The 21765-nt window shown below is 42.6% G+C and overlaps 1 protein-coding gene across 2 annotated transcripts in view; it reads left to right on the forward strand.

Moving 5' to 3' along the window:
• ptpn22 (protein tyrosine phosphatase non-receptor type 22) overlaps positions 1-21765 on the forward strand; it is a 39177-nt gene that overhangs the window by 3085 nt on the left and 14327 nt on the right. For both annotated transcript variants that reach the window (XM_071372606.1, XM_071372607.1), the window contains exons 2-10: positions 5620-5728; positions 5823-5899; positions 6000-6095; positions 6795-6833; positions 6979-7050; positions 7894-7953; positions 15792-15937; positions 20184-20250; positions 20425-20502. In XM_071372606.1, the coding sequence (XP_071228707.1) occupies positions 5620-5728; positions 5823-5899; positions 6000-6095; positions 6795-6833; positions 6979-7050; positions 7894-7953; positions 15792-15937; positions 20184-20250; positions 20425-20502 (744 nt within the window). The remainder of the gene's footprint in view (positions 1-5619; positions 5729-5822; positions 5900-5999; positions 6096-6794; positions 6834-6978; positions 7051-7893; positions 7954-15791; positions 15938-20183; positions 20251-20424; positions 20503-21765) is intronic.

Consider the following 21765-nt stretch of genomic DNA (forward strand, 5'->3'; position numbering starts at 1 on the left):
ATAACGTTAGGGTTTAACTGTAGCCTACGCGCGCCAAATAGCCTATACAGCCAATCGCCAAATAAAGCTTCTGGGAAGGGCAGAAAAAGTTAACGTCAATCCGCGGAGGCAAAAAGGACATTGTCGATGTTTAATTCAATAAGACACAAGCTGCAAAAGGAGAGTTGAAAATAAAGAGAAGGGAGGACCAGAAAATAAATGTTTGGACAAGATTTGGGGAAGTGGTGAAAGAGGAAAATAATAGTGAATGTTATGTGTAATGATTGTGAGGCTCTATACAAATTCAACAGTCACATGACTTCAAATAGGCCTATAGCATGTCAGGGAACTTGTAGCCTACTGTTTAGATGGGTTAAATGGAAACTGAAATTTGGACATTGACTAACCAGAAAAACCTACTGTTTTTGGCAAACTCCAAAGGCCTCTGATAATACTAGTCCTGTGCGAATAGACATCCCTATGTTTTGAGAGAAATGTTGGAGTTTAACAGGTGTTGCTCGTGGTTTGAGCAAGAAAACAACTGATTACATAAGCTGAAAGATGTGCTGCCCATAGCCAATACAGTGCATTCGTAAAGTATTCAGACCCCTTGACTTTTTCCACATCTTGTTTCTGTCACGATCGTCGTATGGTGGAAGAGAGGAGGACCAAGGCGCAGCGTGAAATGAATACATATTTAATTAACGAAGACGAAGAACACTTGACAAACTATACAAAACAACAAACGAACGTGAAGCTATATAACAAATAGTGCTGACACTAAACACTACACATAGACAATCACCCACAAACTACCTAATGAATATGGCTGCCTAAATATGGTTCCCAATCAGAGACAACGATAGACAGCTGTCTCTAATTGAGAACCAATCTAGGCAACCATAGACATACATACACCTAGACTAGACACTGCCCCATAAACATACACAACCCCCAGACAATACAAAACACATACATCCCCCATGTCACACCCTGACCTAACTAAAATAATAAAGAAAACAAAGATAACTAAGGCCAGGGCGTGACAGTTACGTTAAAGCCTTATTCTAAAATGTATTAATTAAAATGTACCCCTCATAAATCTAAACACAATACCCCATAATGACGAAGTGAAAACAGGTTTTTAGACATTTTTGCAAACGTATTAACAATAAAAACAGAAATACCTTATTTACATAAGTATTTATACACTTTGCTAAGAGACTCGAAATTCAGCTCAGGTGCCTGTGGTAAATTCAATTGATTGGACATGATTTGGAAAGGCACACACCTGTCTATATAAGGTCCCACAGTTGACAGTGCATGTCAGAGCAAAAACCAAGCCATGAGGTCGAAATAATTCTCCGTAGAGCTCCGAAACAGGATTGTGTTGATGCACAGTTTTGGGGAAGGGTACCAAGAACACAGTGGCCTCCATCATTCTTAAATGGAAGCAGTTTGGAACAACCAAAACTCTTCCTAGTGCTGGCCGCCCGGCCAAACTGAGCAATCGGTGGAGAATGACCTTGTTCAGGGAGGTGACAAAGAACCTGATGGTCACTCTGACAGAGTTCCATCGTTCCTCTGTGGAGATGGGAGAACCTTCCAGAAAGACAACCGTCTCTGTAGCACTCTACCAATCAGGCCTTTATGGTAGAGTGGCCAGACGGAAGCCACTCCTCAGTAAAAGGCACATGACAGCCCGCTTTGCTTGGCCAGTTTGCCAAAAGGCACCTAAAGGTGGCAGAATCATGCTGTGGGGATGTTTTTCAGTGGCAGGGACAAGGAGGCAAGTCAGGATTGAGGGAAAGATGAACGGAGCAAAGTACAGAGAGATCCTTGATGAAAACCTGCTCCAGAGCTCTCAGACTGGGGTGAAGGTTCACCTTCTAACAGGACAATGACCCTAAGTACACAGCCAAGACAACGCAGGAGTGGCTTCAGGACAAGTCTCTGAATGTCCTTGAGTGGCCCAGCCAGAGCCCGGACTTGAAACCGATCTAACATCTCTGGAGAGATGTGAAAATACCTGTGCAGCGATGCTCCCCATCCAGCTTGAGAGGATCTGCAGAGAAGAATGGGAGAAACTCCCCAAATAAAGGTGTACCAAGCTTGTAGCATCATACCCAAGAAGACTCGAGGCTGTAATCACTGCCAAAGGTGCTTCAACAAAGTACTGAGTGAAGGGTCTGAATACTTATGTAAACGTGATATTTATTTATTTTTCATGAGGTTTGTGTGTAGATTGTTGAGGAGAAAAAACAATTAAATACATTTTAGAATAAGGCTGTAACGTAACAAAATGTGTAAAAATGAAAGGGGTCTGGATACTTTCCGAATGCACTGTATATGAAGGGCCTACACGTATCGACTTTCACAGTGAATGTTTTTTTAACATTTGTGGGATTGAATTGAACATCGCCAAATGCATCATAAAAAAATATTGCACCTCTGGAATAATGGACATTCTGGGGTAATAAATACATAACCAACGTTCTCTAGTAATACTAGTCCTGTGCAAATATGGCAACAGCCTTAATAATATCTCTTACAGATTTAAGAATTTCTTGCAATAAAATTATACACCAAATATAGGCAAAATGTTGACTTGGTGTCACGCCCTGACCTTAGAGAGCCTTTTTATGTCTCTATTTTGGTTTGGTCAGGGTGTGATTTGGGGTGGGCATTCTATGTTCTGATTTCTATGTTTTTGTATTTCTATGTGTTGGCCGGGTATGGTTCTCAATCAGGGACAGCTGTCTATCGTTGTCTCTGATTGGGAATCATACTTAGGCAGCCTTTTTCCCTTTTGTCATTGTGGGAAGTTATCTTTGTTCGTGGCACTATAGCCCTGTAAGCTTCACGGTTGTTTTTTTGTTTGTTGTTTTGTTGGTGACATTTACTAAAATAAAAGGAAAATGTACGCTCACCACGCTGCACTTTGGTCCACTTCTTTTGACGGCCGTGACACTTGAACAGGAGTGGAGAAAATGATTTATTTATTTCTGCATCTTGAGAGAATGCAATGCTCAGTTAGATACCATCTATAGAGGTGCTGTCTTTGTCTGATAGTATTTCAACCACATAAAATATGCATCGACGCCGAACTGAAATCTTATCAGGAACAGGTTGGTTGGTTTTCATAGCTTTCTTTTTCCTTACAATAGGTCAAACTGATGTCATTTGGACATTTTGCTTTATTTTATTTTCTCCCCAGTCCCTAAACATATTTGAAAGATGACAGAGAAAACTTCAAAGATGTCAACTAGATTGAAGCGTTCATTCTATAGATCTATTGCATTATTCTTTCTGTTGAGTAAGGGTTTATTTAGTTTTCTAGGGCAACATGTAATGACAAAAGAGAAGCTACATGTATCTAATTATAGTCAAGTTGACTAACAAATAGCCAACCAAAATGTCTGAAATTATAAGCAGAAACATATCTAAATCAGGCAACACCTATTAAACAATCGTTCTGCCGTCTTTGACTGTAGCCTATAGCCCATTTTCTAGATTTGCGGTTTAGGGTTGGATGCTGGCCTCAGATTTTCGCTTTATCAGACATAGTCAGGCGGTTTTGGATGTTATATTAGCAATTGCAGGTGGGTGCGGGTGAACACACAGCAGGAGTCTTTGACATTTTTTTGGACCTTCCTCTGACAGTGCCTAGTATGTAGATCCTGGATGTCAGGAAGCTTGGCCCCAGTGATGTACTGGGCTGTGCGCACTAACCTCTGTAGCGCCTTACGGTCAGATGCCGAGCAGTTGCCATACCAGGCGGTGATGCAACTGGACAGGATGCTCTCGATGGTGCAGCTGTATAACTTTTGAGGATCTGGGGACCCATGCCAAATCTTTTCAGTCTCCTGAGGGGGAAAAGGTGTTGTCGTGCCCTATTCACAACTGTCTTGGTGTGTTTGGACCATGATAGTTTGTTGGTGATATGGACACCAAGAAACTTGAAAATCTCGACCTGCTCCACTTCAGTCTCGTCAATGTTAATGGGGGCCTGTTCGGCCCTCCTTTTCCTATAGTCCACGATAAGCTCCTTTGTCTTGCTCACATTGAGAGTGAGGTTGTTGTCCTGAACTCCACCCTATAGGCTGTTTCATCGTTGTCGGTGATCAGGCCTACCACTATTGTGTCGTCAGCAAACTTAATGATGGTGTTGGTGTCATGCTCAGCCACACAGTTGTGGGTGAACAGGGAGTACAGGAGGGGACTGAGCACGCACCCCTGAGGGGCCCCAGTGTTGCCTACCCTTTTACCACCTGGGGGCAGCCCGTCAGGAAGTCCAGAATTCAGTTGCAGATGGAGAAGTTTAGTCCCAGGGTCCTTAGCTTAGTGATGAGTTTGTGGGCACTATGGTGTTGAACGCTGAGCTGTAGTCAATGAACAGCATTCTCACATAGGTGTTCCTTTTGTCCAGGTGGGAAAGGGCACAGTGGAGTGCGATTGAGATTGCGTCATCTGTGGATCTGTTGGGGCGGTATGCAAATTGGAGTGGGTCTAGGGTTTCTGGGATGATGGTGTTGATGTGAGCCATGACCGGCCTTTCAGAGCACTTCATAACTACCGATGTGCTTAGTGAATTCGCCAAATCAAAGGCAGTAGGGATGACCAGATATGTTCTCATGATAAGTGTGTGAATTAGACCATTTTCCTGTCCTGCTAAGCATTCAAAATGTAACGCGTACTTTTGTGAGTCAGGGAAAATGTATGCAGTAAAAAGTACATCATTTTATTTAGGAATGTAGTGAAGTAAAAGTTGTCAAAAATATGAATAGTAAAGTAAAGTACAGATTCCCCCCAAAACGACTAAAGTAGTACCTTAAAGTATTTTTACTTAAGTACTTTACACCACTGCCTCGGGCCACCCCATTGTCCTGTTCCCATAGATGACATCACCTGTGGACCATCAGCATAGTGAGGAGTGACACCTCTGTGACTGAGGGTGATGGGCCTCCTCTCCTCCCCTCTCTCTTCTCTCCACCTGCCTCCTTGCTTGTATCATGTCCCTGCCATCCTGACCACCCAGGGGAACAGCACTTCTGTGTGGAACAAAAGAGCTCTGCAGGGTGCAGATGTCTGCTCTCTGCCTTCTGCTGGGGCTGTCTGTTAGAACTGGGAGAGGACCAGGGAGGGACACTCTGGGTCTTTATTTTGAGTGTCACTCATTCACTACCCTGACTGGAGTCACTAATGTCCTCTCTTAGTCTGTTGCCATGCACTGTATGTTTCCAGTAATCTAATGACTAAGTCTGAGCCATGCCAGAACTGACGTTAAGCTTTGGCAGTGGTGTGGTGTCACAGTGTTACCCACCGAGTGTACAGTACATGGGTGTGATTATAACACTGACTCTACACTCAGAAACAAAGGTGCTATCTAGAATCTAAAACGGAATCCAAAGGAGAACCCTTTGAAGAGTTTCTAGACTCAGACATAGGAACTGTGACAACTGCAATCTCATTGGCTGTATGGCTACTTACTTCCAATTCCCCAGAGGAACAAGGTGTTTAGACACCCTTACATTTAGCCACACCGGTCTGGGTGATAGACTGAGATAACCCCTTCCCTCCTGCACCTGCAAATATATGCCTAGTATTTTCTAATATTTTCCTCACTTCTCACTGTTGCAGAGGCTCAAACGCCAGTCCACCAAGTACCGCACTGACAAAACCTACCCCACCAAAGTAGCGGAGAAGCAGGAGAATGTGAAGAAGAACCGATACAAGGACATTGTTCCCTGTAAGTCACGTTTTACAGTTACAGTCTAATGTAGTGGTTTGAAGTGGTATATTTATGCAGTCCTCACTACAATACTGTCCTCATCTCCCCTCAGTTGACCACAGCAGAGTGAAGCTATCCCTTACCACCTCCAAGAATGACAATGACTACATCAATGCCAGCTTCATCAAGGTAGGGTGGCGGGACTTGATCTTGGTATACTAGAAGACACAATAGAAGAGTATCTGCAGTAGAGTCTCAGGGTGTGTAACCATATGCTTTGTAACCCCAGGGAGTGTCAGGGGCCAGGGCCTACATTGCTACTCAGGGCCCTCTGCCCCACACCGTGCTGGACTTCTGGAGGATGCTCTGGGAGTACAACATAGAGGTACCACTCTGTCTGCCTGTCAGTCTCTGTGTTTATGTCTCACTCTCTCACTCTCATTCTCTCTCTCTCATTCTCTCTCTCTCTCTCTCTCTCTCTCTCTCTCTCTCTGTCTCTGTCTCTGTCTCTGTCTCTGTCTCTGTCTCTGTCTCTGTCTCTGTCTCTGTCTCTGTCTAGGGTTGTTCCATTACATTTCAGCAAGCCATGATACCCACCATCTCAGATTGTTCTGAAATTGTTTCTGTAGTTAAACAGATAGGATAAGCATTCCTGAAACATTATGTTGGTGAAATATAATTTGATATTTGAAAAATTAAGCTAACACATTTTAATTCATATGATTCATATATTATTCAATAATTATAGTATAAAACATCCAATTTGGACCAAACCTTTTTATAACAATGAGTAAGACATGAGTAAGACATCCACAGACCCCCCGTACCTCACGCCAATCCCACCCCAACAATGAGTAAATAGATTAGATTTTTGTTGTTGCTGATTAGATATATTATCAGTTCTCTATGCTTGACAAGTAGTATTGAACTGTGGCTCTGAGTATTGTTTCATCATCCACGATTTCAAAACAATCTGAGATGGTGGGTGTCGAAATCCTATTTTTCGTGCTTTTTGAGGTGGAAAAACCCCCTGTCTTTCTCTCTCTGGTGATGTTGCACTGATGGGGATCTTGTCTTCTATCAGGTCATAGTGATGGTTTGCAGGGAGTATGAGATGGGCAGGGTAAGTCACTCTCTATGCTCATGTTTACTATATCATTACACTGCATCTCATAGTCATAGACTGTGGTAAATATTAGGTCAGTGTTGAAGTCTGTTGCACCTTGAAGACAGATTGTTTGTAATGTGACCCACATACTCTTTTGTAGAAAAAGTGTGAGCGCTACTGGCCGGAGAAACAAGAGGAGCCGTTTGTTTGTGACCCGTTTACTATTTACTGCGTGAGTAGTAGACTACTTCTTCCCTCTCTCTGATCACTTCCTGCTTTGGTTGGTTCTCTTGTCCTCTCACAAGACAACCGGCCTCCTAACTTCCACCGAAGTCGGCCCCTCTCCTTGTTCGGGCGGCGTTCGGCGGTCGATGTCACCGGCTTTCTAGCCATCGCCGCTCCATTTTTCATTTATCCATTTGTTTTGTCTTGTTCCCTGCACACCTGGTTTTCATTCCCCAATCACACTACATGTATTTATTCCTCTGTTCCCCCTCATGTCTTTGTGTGAGATTGTTGTGTCTATTTTGATGCGCTATACTGGTATGTGTTTATTCCGTGTTTTATTTCACGAGGTATGTTATAGTGTTTATACAATATTATTGTGACTGTTTGAGCGTTTGCACTTTTGCATTGGCTGAAGGTTTCGACGCAATGGCGTCCATCTGTTGGTTTCTCCTGCCTAAATAAAGTGTGCGCCTGTTCACAACTCTCTGCTCTCCTGCACCTGACTCCGCTCCCAGTACGCACGCCATTGACACCATAACTATGTTATCAACACTACAGTTAGTAGTAGTCATGAATGGTAGATGAATACAACCTTATTGAAAAGCCAGATACAAAAAGATACAGGCATATAGAAAGTCCCTTGATGTGCTTAGTACTTCTTCCTCTGGGATTCAAATTTATAGGGTTCTGCTCAAATATGCCTGAAATATGCATAAACATTAATAATCCTTCATGTGTGAAGTACATGTAGTATACTAATGTCATTCCCAAGTTAGAAAGAATAGCGTCTGTAGGTTTTCTGTGTGAAAATAATGCTAAACTGCCAACTCTGTGTGTTTGTGTACAGGACTCAGAGGAAAGTAAAGGGGACTATGTGAGCAGAAACTTGAGGGTGACCTATCGTAATGTAAGAACTGTTTATACCCTTATTATAAACTGAGATGGAGTGATAATTAGAAACGGTCATGTGAAGAATCTGCGGACAAGACATACAGTGTCTTCGGAAAGTATTCCGACCCCTTGACATTTTCCATATTTTGTTACGTTACAGCCTTATTTACAACCTTATTCTAAAATGGATTACATTTTTTTTTTTATCTCAGCAATCTACACACAATACCCCATAATGACAAAGCGAAAACAGGTTGTTAGACATTTTTGCAAATGTGTTAAAGGTAAAAAACAGAAGCACCTTATTTATTCAGTATTCAAACCCTTTGCTATGATACTTGAAGTTGAGCTCAGGTGCATCCTGTTTCCATTGATCATCCTTGAGCTGTTTCTACGACTTGATTGGTCCACCTGTGGTAAATTCAATTGATTGGATATGATTTGTAAAGCCACACACCTGTCTCTATAAGGTCCCACAGTTGACAGTGCATGTCAGAGCAAAAACCAAGCCATGAGGTCTGTGTTTTGAGAAAAATGATTTTGACAGGTGTTGCTTGCAGTTTGAGCAAGAAAACAATACCTGATTTGATGAATTGAAATAAGTGCTCCGCATAGCCGATACATGAAGGTCCTACATGTGTCAACTCCCACAGTTAATGCTTCTGTTTATATGTTTTCTGCGAATGAACTGAACATCGCCAAATGCATCATGAAAAAATATTGCACCTCTGGAATAACGGACATTCTGGGGTAATAAATACATAACCAACGTTCTCTAGTAATACTAGTCCTGTGCAAATATGGCTACAGCCTTAATAATATCTCTTACAGATTTAAGCATTTCTTGCTATAAAAGTATACACCAAATATAGGCAAAATGTTGACTTGGGAACAGGAGTGGAGAAATAGATTTCTTTCTTTCTGAATCTTGAGAGAATGCAATGCTCAGTTAGATACCATCTGTAAAGGTGCTGTCATCATCATGAAAGCATCGTAAAAGCTGAAAGTATTTCAACCACATAAAATATGCATCGAAGCCGAACTGAAATCTTATCAGAAACACTTTGGGTGGTTTTCCCAGCTTTCTTTTTCCTTACAACCAGAAAATCTTCCCCCGTTTTTTATTGATGTATTGTATTTTCTCCCCAGTCTCTAAACTTCCGCGAAAGATGACCGAGTAAACTTCACTGGTGTCAACTAGATTGCAGCATTCATTCTATATATCTATGACAATATTTTGTTGAGTAAGGGTTTATTTAGTCTTCTAGGGCAACATAATGACAAAAGAGAAGCTACATGTATCTAATTATTGTCAAGTTGACAAAAAAATAGCCTATCAAAATGTCTGAAATTATAAGCAGAAATATATCTAAATCAGTTCTGTCAAAAAATCTTTCTGCAGTCTTTGACTGAAGCCTATTGCGCATTTTCTATATTTGTGGGTTAGGGTTGGGTGTGGGCCTCATTTTCACTTTATCACATGTAGTTGGGCGGTTGCGGATGGGTTATTAGCAATTGCGGGTGGGTGAACAAACAGCTAACCTGTGGCACCACTTTCCCACACACACACTCACACAAAACACACACACACACACACAAGTAGCCACCATCTATGAGAGCAGGTATTAATGCCCTGGGTTGGTGACGGTCTAGCCTAGTTAGACTCACGTGTATCCTGCCACTCACTCATTCACTCACTCACAACCAACACTGCTTGAGACCCCCCATCGAAATCCATCTGTTTAACCTTTCACGGCTACTAACCCCGGATCCGGGAGCACCCCCCACCCCCCACACACTGATTAGCATAGCTAGCATAGCTTCACAAGTAGATAGTAGCATCTAAATATCATTAAATCACAAGTCCAAGACACCAGATGAAAGATACAGATCTTGTGAATAAAGCCACCATTTCAGATTTTTAAAATGTTTTACAGGGAAGACAAAATATGTAAATCTATTAGCTAAACACGTTAGCAAAATACACCACTATTCTAACTCCATCAGTTTCTTACTCCTTCAGGTGCTATCACCAATTCGGCTCAACTAAGATATTGATAGCCAATAACCTATAAAAAAAACCATCAGATGACAGTCTGATAACATATTCATGGTATAGGATAGTTTTTGTTAGAAAAAAGTGCATATTTCAGGTAGAAATCACAGTTTACAATTGCACCGACCATCACAAATCGACTAGAATTACTAGATAGAGCAACGTGTATGACCAATTTACTCATCATAAAACATTTCATAAAAATAGACAAAGCATAGCAATGGAAAGACCCAGTTCTTGTGATTTCAGACCATATTTCAGATTTTCTAAGCGTTTTTCAGCGAAAACACAATAAATCGATAAGTTAGCATACTACATGTGCAAACGTTACCAGAGCATCGATTCCAGCCAAAGAGCGCTATAACGTAATCACCGCCAAAAGATATTAATTTTTTCACTAACCTTCTCAGAATTCTTCCGATGACACTCCTGTAACATCATTTTACAACATACATATACAGTTTGTTCGAAAAGGTGCATATTTAGCCATACAAAACCGTGGTTACACAATAAAAATACTAGGAAATCAAGCCTCAATATGTCTGACGTCATCTATCAGAGTGATCTAGTTTAATTGAAAGCTAATCATATACTTGACTAAAAAATACAGGGTTGACAGGAATCGAAAGACAAATTAGTTCTTAATGCAACCGCTGATTTACATTTTTAAAATTATCCTTACTTTTCAATACAGGGTTCGCCAGGTGAAGCTATACCAAACAAAATGGCGAAATATGCGTTTAAAATATTTCGACAGAACAACAATTTATCATATTAAATATTGCTTACTTTGAGCTGTTCTTCCATCATATTCTTGGGCAATGTATCCTTTCTATGTTATAAACGTCTTTTGGTCGATAGATGTCCTCTGTCCTTCGAAATATCCACTAACGATCGAACGACACCCCAAAACGTGTCCAAAGTTTCAGAGTGCACAACAAAGAAATTCCTCAAAATCGCACTAAACGGATATAAATTGCTATAAAACGGTTTAAATTAACTACCTTATGATGTTTCTAAGTCCTATATCGAATTAAATTACAGACGGATACATTTCAAGTTGATAACCGAGCCTGTGAAAATGGCGTCCGGAGGTCCCATCCTGCGTAAGGGCGAGCGTCGAAAGGGGGGCTACTCTCACTCCTTGGTCTTTTATAACCTCTGAGAGCTACCTAGAAGGCCCATTCCACTTCTCATTGGTTACTGACATCCAGGGGAAGGCGGGTGCAGTTCGTGTCGTTCCATAGGATAGACAGAGACCTTAAAAACTGATCTGAAACCAGAGCTTCGCTCTCAGACCTTTCACTGTCTGTCATGGATTTCGCTGTAGAAAGAGTTCTGGGTCACCCACAGACATAATTTCAACGTTGTATGAAACTAGAAAGTTTTTTCTATCCAATAGAATTAATAATATGCATATTGTACGAGCAAGAATTGAGTACTAGGCAGTTTAATTTGGAGACGACAAAATGCTAATTCGGAACAGCACCCCCTGTAGTCGCAAGAAGTTTTAAGCTAGAAATATCTGTTGTTTTGCATGGGCTGCATCTCAATCCATCACATTCGCTGATGTCGGCCGTCCACATCACGGTGGAAGGTGGCAGAGCTACAGCGGTGTTAGTCAGACCTGGAGACAATCCTGAAAATCGGTCTTCTCATAAAAACTGTAGCGTCTGACCGGTTTGGGTGTTCTCCTTTTTGCTCTACGACCCACACAAGTGTAACGGGACTCGTCTGAAGGTAACCTGATATCGGTACAAAAAATGTGTATTTCTACAGTAACAAAAATATATTATTCTGCACTTTCTTATATCAATCAAATGTATTTCAATCAAATGTATTTAGAAAGCCCTCCTTACATCAGCTGTACTGAAACCCAGCCTAAAACCCCAAACAGCAAGCAATGCAGGTGTAGAAAAACTCCCTAGAAAGGCCGGAACCTAGGAAGAACCTAGAGAGGAACCAGGCTATGAGGGGTGGCCAGTCCTCTTCTGGCTGTGCCGGGTGGAGTTTATAACAGAACATGGCCAAGATGTTCAAGTGTTCATAGATGACCAGCATGGTCAAATAATAATAATAACAGTGGTTGTAGAGGGTGCAACAGGTCAGCACCTCAGGAGTAAATGTCAGTTGGCTTTTCATAGCCGATCATTCAGAGTATCTCTACCTCTCCTGCTGTCTCTAGATAGTCGAAAACAGAAGGTCTGGGACAGGTAGCACGTACGATGAACAGGTCAGGGTTCCATATCCGCAGGCAGAACAGTTGAAACTGGAGCAGCAGCACGACCAGGTGGACTGGGGACAGCAAGGAGTCATCAGGCCAGGTAGTCCTGAGGCATGGTCCTAGGGCTCAGGTCCTCCGAGAGAGAAAGAAAGAAAGAAAGAAAGGAGAGAATTAGAGAGAGCATACTTAAATTCACACAGGACACCGAAGACAGGAGAAATACTCTAGATATAACAGACTGACCCTAGCCCCCCGACACATAAACTATTGCAGCATAAATACTGGAGGCTGAGACAGGAGGGATCGGGAAACACTCTGGCAGTGTATAACCCCACCCACACGAAGATCACCCCCACGGCACAAACCCAAGGGGGGGCGCCAACCCGGACAGGAAGATCACATCAGTGACTCAACCCACTCAAGTGATGCACCCCTCCTAGGGACGGCATGGAAGAGCACCAGTAAGCCAGTGACTCAGCCCCTGTAATAGGGTTAGAGGCAGAGAATCCCAGTGGAGAGAGGGGAACCGGCCAGGCAGAGACAGCAAGGGCTGTTCATTGCTCCAGTGCCTTTCCGTTCACCTTCGCACTCCTGGGCCAGACTACACTATCATAGGACCTACTGAAGAGATGAGTCTTCAATAAAGACTTAAAGGTCGAGACCGAGTCTGCGTCTCTCACGTGGATAGGCAGACCATTCCATAAAAATGGAGCTCTGTAGGAGAAAGCCCCGCCTCCAGCTGTTTGCTTAGAAATTCTAGGGACAGTAAGGAGGCCTGCGTCTTGATTTCAAAACAAACTTCCTATTGATAAATTTTTAGACAATCAATGCATTTCCATGGGCTAATAGCAGTATGGCCAAATTCAATGTTTCATAAAGTAAATGTTTTATGCATTTCTTTTTTAGACCTACAGGGGTCTTAAAATTCCAAATTGAATAGCTAAAACGTCCTTGGTATGACCATCTTAAAACAATTCCATATGTCAGCTTATTAGAAACCCAGCCCAGGCCCTTAGACTCTTAATGCTGGACACTTCTTTTTTTCTTTTACCCCCTTTTGCGCACCAATTTTGTGGTATCTAATTGCGATCCAATTACGATCTTGTCTCATCGCTGCAACTCCCCAATGGGCTCGGGAGAGGCGAAGGTCGAGTTATGTGTCCTCCGAAACATGACCCGCCAAACCGCGCTTCTTAACAACCACCCGCTTAACCCAGAAGCCAGCTGCACCAACGTGTTGGAGGAACCACCGTTCAACTGACGACCGACTCAGAGGCCTTACATAGCTCATTCTAATATATCTACTACTGTACATTGCATTTTAGTTGCAGTGTTTATTCACACTGCATATTTAGATTCTGAATTCTTGACATAGCTCACTCTAATATATCTACTGCTGCACATATCATTCTTAGTATAATCTTTTCGGTATATATACGCATAGATTGCACTTGGATTACTGATACAGTGTTATTTGGGTTGTTAATTGTAATCATTCTGAGATTTATTGATGATTTTAGTTTTTGATTAAAACTTCTACTTGGTACTCATCCCGGATCCGGGAGCACCCTCATCAGTAAAAAAGCTGACTAGCATAGCCTAGCACAGCGCCACAAGTAAATACTAGCATCTAAATATCATGAAATCACAAGTCCAAGACACCAGATGAAAGATACACATCTTGTGTATCTTTCACAGCCATCATTTCCGATTTTTAAAATGTTTTACAGGGAAAACACAATATGTATTTCTATTAGCTAACCAAGATAGCAAAAGACCCAACCGCATATTTCCACCATTTTTTTTACTGCATAGGTAGCTATCACAAATTCGACCAAATAAAGATATAAATAGTCACTAACCAAGAAACAACTTCATCAGATGACAGTCTGATAACATATTTATTGTATAGCATATGTTTTGTTCGAAAAATGTGCATATTTCAGGTATAAATCATAGTTTTACATTGCAGCCACCATCACAAAATCTCACCAAAGCAGCTAGAATAACTACAGAGACCAACGTGAATTACCTAAATACTCATCATAAAACATTTATGAAAAATACACAGTGTACAGCAAATGAAAGACAAACATCTTGTGAATCCAGCCAATATTTCAGATTTTTTAAGTGTTTTACAGCGAAAACACAATATAGCATTATATTAGCTTACTACAATAGCCTACCACACAGCCCCATTCATTCAACATAACGTTAGCGATAGCGAATAAACCAGCAAAAGATATTAATTTTTTCACTAACCTTCTCAAACTCCATCAGATGACAGTCCTATAACATCATATTACACAATACATATATGGTTTGTTCGAAAATGCGGCACAAATCGTGGTTTTACAATGTGAATAGTAGCCAAACTGCAAACAAAATGTCGGGAGAAATCTTGGAGAGGCACCTAATCTAATCAATAACTAATCATAAACTTGACTAAAAAATACAGGTTGGAGAGCAAATTAAAGATACACTAATTCTTAATGCAACCGCTGTGTTAGATTTTTAAAATTAACGTTACTACGACATACAGCTTACGTTATAGCGAGACCGTGCCGAAATTAATGGCGGAATATTAGTCCAAACAATTTCGACAGAAATATGAATTAACATCATAAATTGTTCCTACTATTTGATGAGCTTCCATCAGAATCTTTTACAAGTTGTCCTTTGTCCAGAATAATCGTTGTTTGGTTGTAGAAGGTCGTCTTCAACTGTGTAATTAGCAGCAAACGTTAGCCATGTGGCGCAGAAGTGTCCAACTCAGCATAACGCAGAACAAAGAAAATACCGAAAATCGCAATATACTGATATAAACTGATATAACTCGGTTTAAAATAACTACATTATGATATTTTTAACACATATATCAAATTAAATCAGAGCCGGAGATATCTAACTTATAAAACGAAAGCTTTTCAGAGTGCAATGCAAGACGTCCATCTTGCGTCAGGCCAGACGATGAAAAGACCAGACCTTCCGTTCCAAGAAGTCTTGTTCGACCTCAGATCTAGCTAGACACCCCATTCCAACTCTCACTGCTTACTGACATCTAGGGGAAGGCGTATGCAGTGCATGTAGACCCATAGATTCCATGCAAATTAATAAACTGACCCTGGAACAGAGCCCCCGATTTCAGATTTCTCAGCTCCTGACAGGAAGTTTGCTGCAAAATGAGTTCTATTTTACTCACAGATATAATTCAAACGGTTTTAGAAACTAGAGAGTGTTTTCTATCCAATAGTAATAATAATATGCATATTGTACGAGCAAGAATTGAGTACGAGGCAGTTTAATTTGGGAACGGTTTTTTACAAAGTGAAATCAGCGCCCCCCTATTGAGAAAAGGTTTTGTGTAGTTGTTTGACATTTTACTGCAATGTTAGGAGCTACTAACACAAGCATTTCGCCACACCCGCTATAACATCTACTAAACTGTGTACGCGACCAATAAACTTTGAGTTGATTTCATGGGGTAGGGGTAAACAGGAAGTCAGCGTGAGTACACATGTTTCCTGGTGTGTCCGTCTGTCTGTTTTAATATTGAAATCTGTGGTGTTTCCAGAAGTGGTGCCGGACCCTGAGACAGCTGCACTATATCAACTGGCCCGACCATGGGGTCCCTGACACCATCCCTCCCATCCTGGAGCTGCTGCAAGAGATGAGATCCTACCAGGCCCATGAGGATGTGCCCATCTGCATACACTGCAGGTTAGCTCTCCAAGCTCCCAACACACACACACACACACACACACACACACACACACACACACACACACACACACACACACACACACACACACACACACACACACACACACACACACACACACACACACACACACACACACACACACACACACACACACACACACACACACACACACACACACACACACCACAAGTAGCCACCATCTCACAACAGTGAATCAGTCCTGAATTACACCAACACAGTACACAGTTAACCTGAAGTTTGAATGATTGTCAGAAACGGAGAGTCAATAAAGCATGGTAAATAGTTCTACAGTTATAGGTCTCCTTTGTGGCTGATGCTAAGCAGTCATATGCTGTGGGGTTCTATTTCATGAAAAAGTGATTGTTCTGTGGATAGAACACATTGTTGTGGGCATCCTGTTGTAGAGCCCTTTAAGCTCAGTCACCTCCCCCTTCTCTTAGACACATAGACAGGAAGAGTGTGTGGGCGGTGGCCAACAGACCACTGCGGGTTGTCAAACAAGCACTTGTACATCTCCCCCTCTCTCTTACTGTCTCTCGCCATGGTTACCGCTAACCTGTTGTAAGGCCTTGGGTAATCTGAGAGTTTAGTGATGATGAATGTTCAAAGCGTTGTGTTTTTAAGCTCTGTCCTCCTTTAACTCAGTCGTCTGTCTTTCATGAGTAAGACGAGAGAGAGAGAACATTGCTTGTTTCCACACTGCAACCACAGTGTTATACATGGAAATGTCAGCGGTGGACACAGGTCTCCTCTTTGAAAGTTGCTCAACATGTTTGACATAGGCTTGAGTCGTGTTGCACTACACTCCAAAAAAAGGAGTTTGCCACAACACATGATATCCCCTCACCCTGCTCTCTATTACAAGGCTATAATAGGCAGTCTTTAGCATCCTAATTTAGGCCCAATTGCTACGGATTTTTTCCACTCAAGTAAGCCCCAGTCAGATGGCATAACACTTCAGTAGTCAGTTAATAGTAGTGTCTGTGTAACAGGCTGGCATCCACTAGATGTTGGAACATTGTTGCCGGGACTTGCTTCCATTCAGCCACAAGAGCATTAGCGAGGTCGGGCACTGATGTTGGGCAATTAGGCATGGCTCGCAGACGGAGTTCCAATTCATCCCAAAGGTGTTCGTTGGAGTTGAGGTCAGGGCTCTGTGCAGGCCAATCAAGTTCTTCCACCCCGATCTCGACACACCATATTTGTATGGACCTTGCTTTGTGCACGGGGGCATTGTCATGCTGAAACAGGAAAGGGCCTTCCCCAAACAGTTGCCACAAAGTTGGAAGTACAGAATCATCTAGAATGTCATTGTATGCAGTAGCGTTAAGATTTCCCTTCACTGGAACTAAGGGCCTAGCCATGAAAAACAGCCCCAGACCATTATTCCTTCTCCACTAAACTTTACAGTTGGCTTATGCATTGGGGCAGGTAGCGTTCTCCTGGCATCTTCCATACCCAGATTCGTCCGTCGGTCTGCCAGATGGTGAAGCGGGATTCATCACTCCAGAGAAAGCTTTTCCACTGCTCCAGAGTCCAATTGCGGCAAGCTTTACACCACTCCAGCCGACGCTTGGCATTGTGCATGGTGATCAAAGGCTTGCGTGCGGCTGCTCGGCCATGGTGACGTTGCATCCAGAGGCAGTTTGGAACTCGGGAGTGAGTGTTGCAACCATTCTGTGAGTTGGTATGGCCTACCACTTCACGGCTGAGCAGTTGTTTCTCCTAGACGTTTCCACTTCACAATAACAGCACTTACAGTTGACCAGGGCAGCTCTAGCAGGAAAGCTATTTGAAGAACGGACTTGTTGGAAAGGTGGCATCCTATGACTGTGCCACGTTGAAAGTCACTGAGCTCTTCAGTAACTCCATTCTACTGCCAATTTTTGGCTATTTTTAAAAAAAAAAATTAATTTCACCTTTATTTAACCAGGTAGGCCAGTTGAGAACAAGTTCTCATTTACAACTGCGACCTGGCCAAGATAAAGCAAAGCAGTGTGACAAAAACAACAACACAGAGTTACACATAAACAAACGTACAGTCAATAACACAATAGAAAAATCTATGTACATTGTGTGTAAATGTAGAAGATTAGGGAGGTAAGGCAATAAATAGGCCATAGAGGCGAAATAATTACAATTTAGCATTAACACTGGAGTGATCGATGTGTAGATGATGATGTGCAAGTAGAGATACTGGGGTGCAAAAGAGCAACAAGATAAATAACAATATGGGGATGAGGTAGTTGGATGTGCTATTTACAGATTGGCTGTGTACAGGTACAGTGATCGGTAAGCTGCTCTGACAGCTGATGCTTAAAGTTAGAGAGGGAGATATAAGTCTCCAGCTTCAGTGATTTTTGCAATTCGTTCCAGTCACTGGCAGCAGAGAACTGGAAGGAAAGGCGGCCAAAGGAAGAGTTCACTTTGGGGATGACCAGTAAAATATACCCGCTGGAGCGCATGCTACTGGTGGGTGTTGCTATGGTGACCAGTGAGCTGAGATAAGGCGGGGCTTTACCTAGCAAAGACTTATAGATGACCTGGATCCAGTGGGTTTGGCGACGAATATGTAGCGAGGGCCAATCAACGAGAGCATACAGGTCGCAGTGGTGGGTAGTATATGGGGCTTTGGTGACAAAACGGATGGCACTGTGATAGACTACATCCAGTTTTCTGAGTAGAGTGTTGAAGGCTATTTTGTAAATGACATCGCCAAAGTCAAGGATCGGTAGGATAGTCAGTTTTACGAGGGTATGTTTGGCAGCATGAGTGAAGGCTTTGTTGCGAAATAGGAAATAGGAAGCCGATTCTAGATTTAATTTTGGATTGGAGATGCTTAATGTGAGTCTGGAAGGAGAGTTTACAGTCTTACCAGACACCTAGGTATTTGTAGTTGTCCACATATTCTAAGTCAGAACCGTCCAGAGTAGTGATGCTAGTCGGGCGGGCAGCTGCGGGCAGCAATCGGTTGAAGAGCATGCATTTAGTTTTACTAGCATTTAAGAGCAGTTGGAGGCCACGGAAGGAGTGTTGTATGGCATTGAAGCTCGTTTAGAGATTTGTTAACACAGTGTCCAAAGAAGGGCCAGATGTATACAGAATGGTGTCGTCTGCATAGAGGTGGATCAGGGAATCACCAGCAGCAAGAGCGACATCATTGATATATACAGATAAAAGAGTTGGCCTGAGAATTGAACCCTGTGGCATCCCCATAGAGACTGCCAGAGGTCAGGACAACAGGCCCTCCGATTTGACACACTGAACTCTGTCTGAGAAGTAGTTGGTGAACCAGGCGAGGCAGTCATTTGAGAAACCAAGGCTGTTGATTCTGCCGATAAGAATGCAGTGATTGACAGAGTTGAAGGCCTTGGCCAGGTCGATGAAGATGGCTGCACAGTACTGTCTTTTATCGATGGCGGTTATGATATCGTTTAGGACCTTGAGCGTGGCTGAGGTGCACCCATGACTAGCTCGTAAAACAGATTGATAGTGGAGAAGGTACGGTGGGATTCAAAATGGTCGGTGATCTGTTTGTTCACTTGACTTTCGAAGATTTTAGAAGGGCAGGGCAGGATGGATATAGGTCTATAACAGTTTGGGTCTAGAGTGTCTCCCCCTTTGAAGTGGGGGATGACCACGGCAGCTTTCCAATCTTTGGGGATCTCAAACGATACGAAAGAGGTTGAACATGCTAGTTATAGGGGTTGCAACAATTTCTGCAGATAATTTTAGAAAGAGAGGGTCCAGATTGTCTAGCCCAGCTGATTAGTAGGAGTCCAGATTTTGCAGCTCTTTCAGAACATCAGCTGTCTGGATTTGAGTGAAGGAGAAGCGGGGGGGGGGGGGGGGGGGGGGCTTGGGCAAGTTGCTGCAGGGGGTGCAGAGCTGTTGGCCTGGGTAGTGGTGGCCAGGTGGAAAGCATGGCCAGCCGTAGAAAATGCTTATTGAAATGGATGTCTATGGAGATTGCATGGCTGTATGCTCGATTTTAAACACCTGTCAGCAACGGATGTGGCTGAAATAGCTGAATCCAGTAATTTGATATATATAATTTTGTATATATATAGTGTCTATATATTACAGTCTCTGTCTCTTAGTGTGGGCCAGGAGTATGCTAAGTGAAAGGAGAGTTTGTATTTATATAATGTAATTGTTTGTCCTTCTTAATTAGTGTAATGTATATTATGTTGACCGTGTTCTTCCTGTTTGTCCCTGCAGTGCTGGCTGTGGAAGAACAGGAGCACTATGTGCCATCGACTACACCTGGAACCTGGTGAAAACACAGGTGAGAACTGTACCTGCCCTGTACTGTACCATCTCCTCCGAACCCGAGTGTGAGCAGAGGACCAAAGACTACTGTATCTATGTTGTGCTGTACTAAAAGCTACCGTATCTGTAAGTGTATGTGTGTACAGTCACCTTACTGATCGTCATTGAGTGCCTTTGTGTTTATTTCCAGCGGCTCAAAGAAGACTTCCGCATCTATGACCTGGTTCAAGACATGAGAACACAGAGGCCTTCTGTGGTTCAGACCAAGGTAAAGTGCCTTCAGAAAGTATTCATGCCACATTTTGTAGCCTGAATTCAAAATGGATTAAATCAAAAATGTTCTCACACATCTTCACACAATACACCATAATGACAAAGTGAAAACATGTCTTAAAAATGTTTGGTTAAATCATAAGTATTCACACCCCTGAGTCAGTACTTTGTAGAAGCACCTTTGGCGGTGATTACAGCTTTCAGTCATGTTGGGTATGTCTGTATCAGCTTTGCACATCTGGATTTTGGGATTTTCTCCCATTCTTCCTTGCAAATTTCCTCAAGCTTTGTTAAGTTAGATGGGGAGCAGCGGTGAACAGCAATCTGCAAATCTTTCCACAGATTGTCAATGAGATTCAAGTCTGGGCTTTGGCTGGGCCACTCAAGGACTTTCACATTCCAGTGTTGCTTTGGCTGTATGCTTGGGGTCATTGTCCTGTCGTTTGCACTCTGAAGCAGGTTCTCATCAAGAATTTTCCTGTATTTGGCTCCATTCATTGTTCCCTCTATCCTTACCAGTCTCCAAGTTCCTGCCGCTGAAAAGCATCCCCATAGCATGATGCTATCATGCTTCACGGTAGAGATGGTGTTAGATGGGCTATGCATTCAGGCCAAATAGTTACATTTTTGTCTCATCAGACCGCAGAATCTTATGCCTTATGCTCTCAGAGTCTTTCACATGCCTTTTTGCAACTTCAGGCACGCTGTCATGAGCCTTTTTGCAACTTCAGGCACGCTGACATTAGCCTTTTTGCAACTTCAGACATGCTGTCATGAGCCTTTTTGCAACTTCAGGCACGCTGTCATGAGCCTTTTTGCAACTTCAGGTACGCTGTCATGAGCCTTTTTGCAACTTCAGGCACGCTGTCATGAGCCTTTTTGCAACTTCAGGTACGCTGTCATGAGCCTTTTTGCAACTTCAGATACGCTGTCATGAGCCTTTTTGCAACTTCAGGTACGCTGTCATGAGCCTTTTTGCAACTTCAGGCACACTGTCATGAGCCTTTTTGCAACTTCAGGCACGCTGTCATGAGCCTTTTTGCAACTTCAGGTACGCTGTCATGAGCCTTTTTGCAACTTCAGGTACGCTGTCATGAGCCTTTTTGCAACTTCAGGTACGCTGTCATGAGCCTTTTTGCAACTTCAGGCACGCTGTCATGAGCCTTTTTGCAACTTCAGGCACGCTGTCATGAGCCTTTTTCTCTTGAGTGGCTTCCGTCTGGCCACTCCCATAAAGCCCAGATTGGTGAAGTGCTGT

This window comes from Salvelinus alpinus, chromosome 28 (assembly GCF_045679555.1).
Source record: "Salvelinus alpinus chromosome 28, SLU_Salpinus.1, whole genome shotgun sequence".
Classification (NCBI taxonomy): Eukaryota; Metazoa; Chordata; class Actinopteri; order Salmoniformes; family Salmonidae; genus Salvelinus; species Salvelinus alpinus.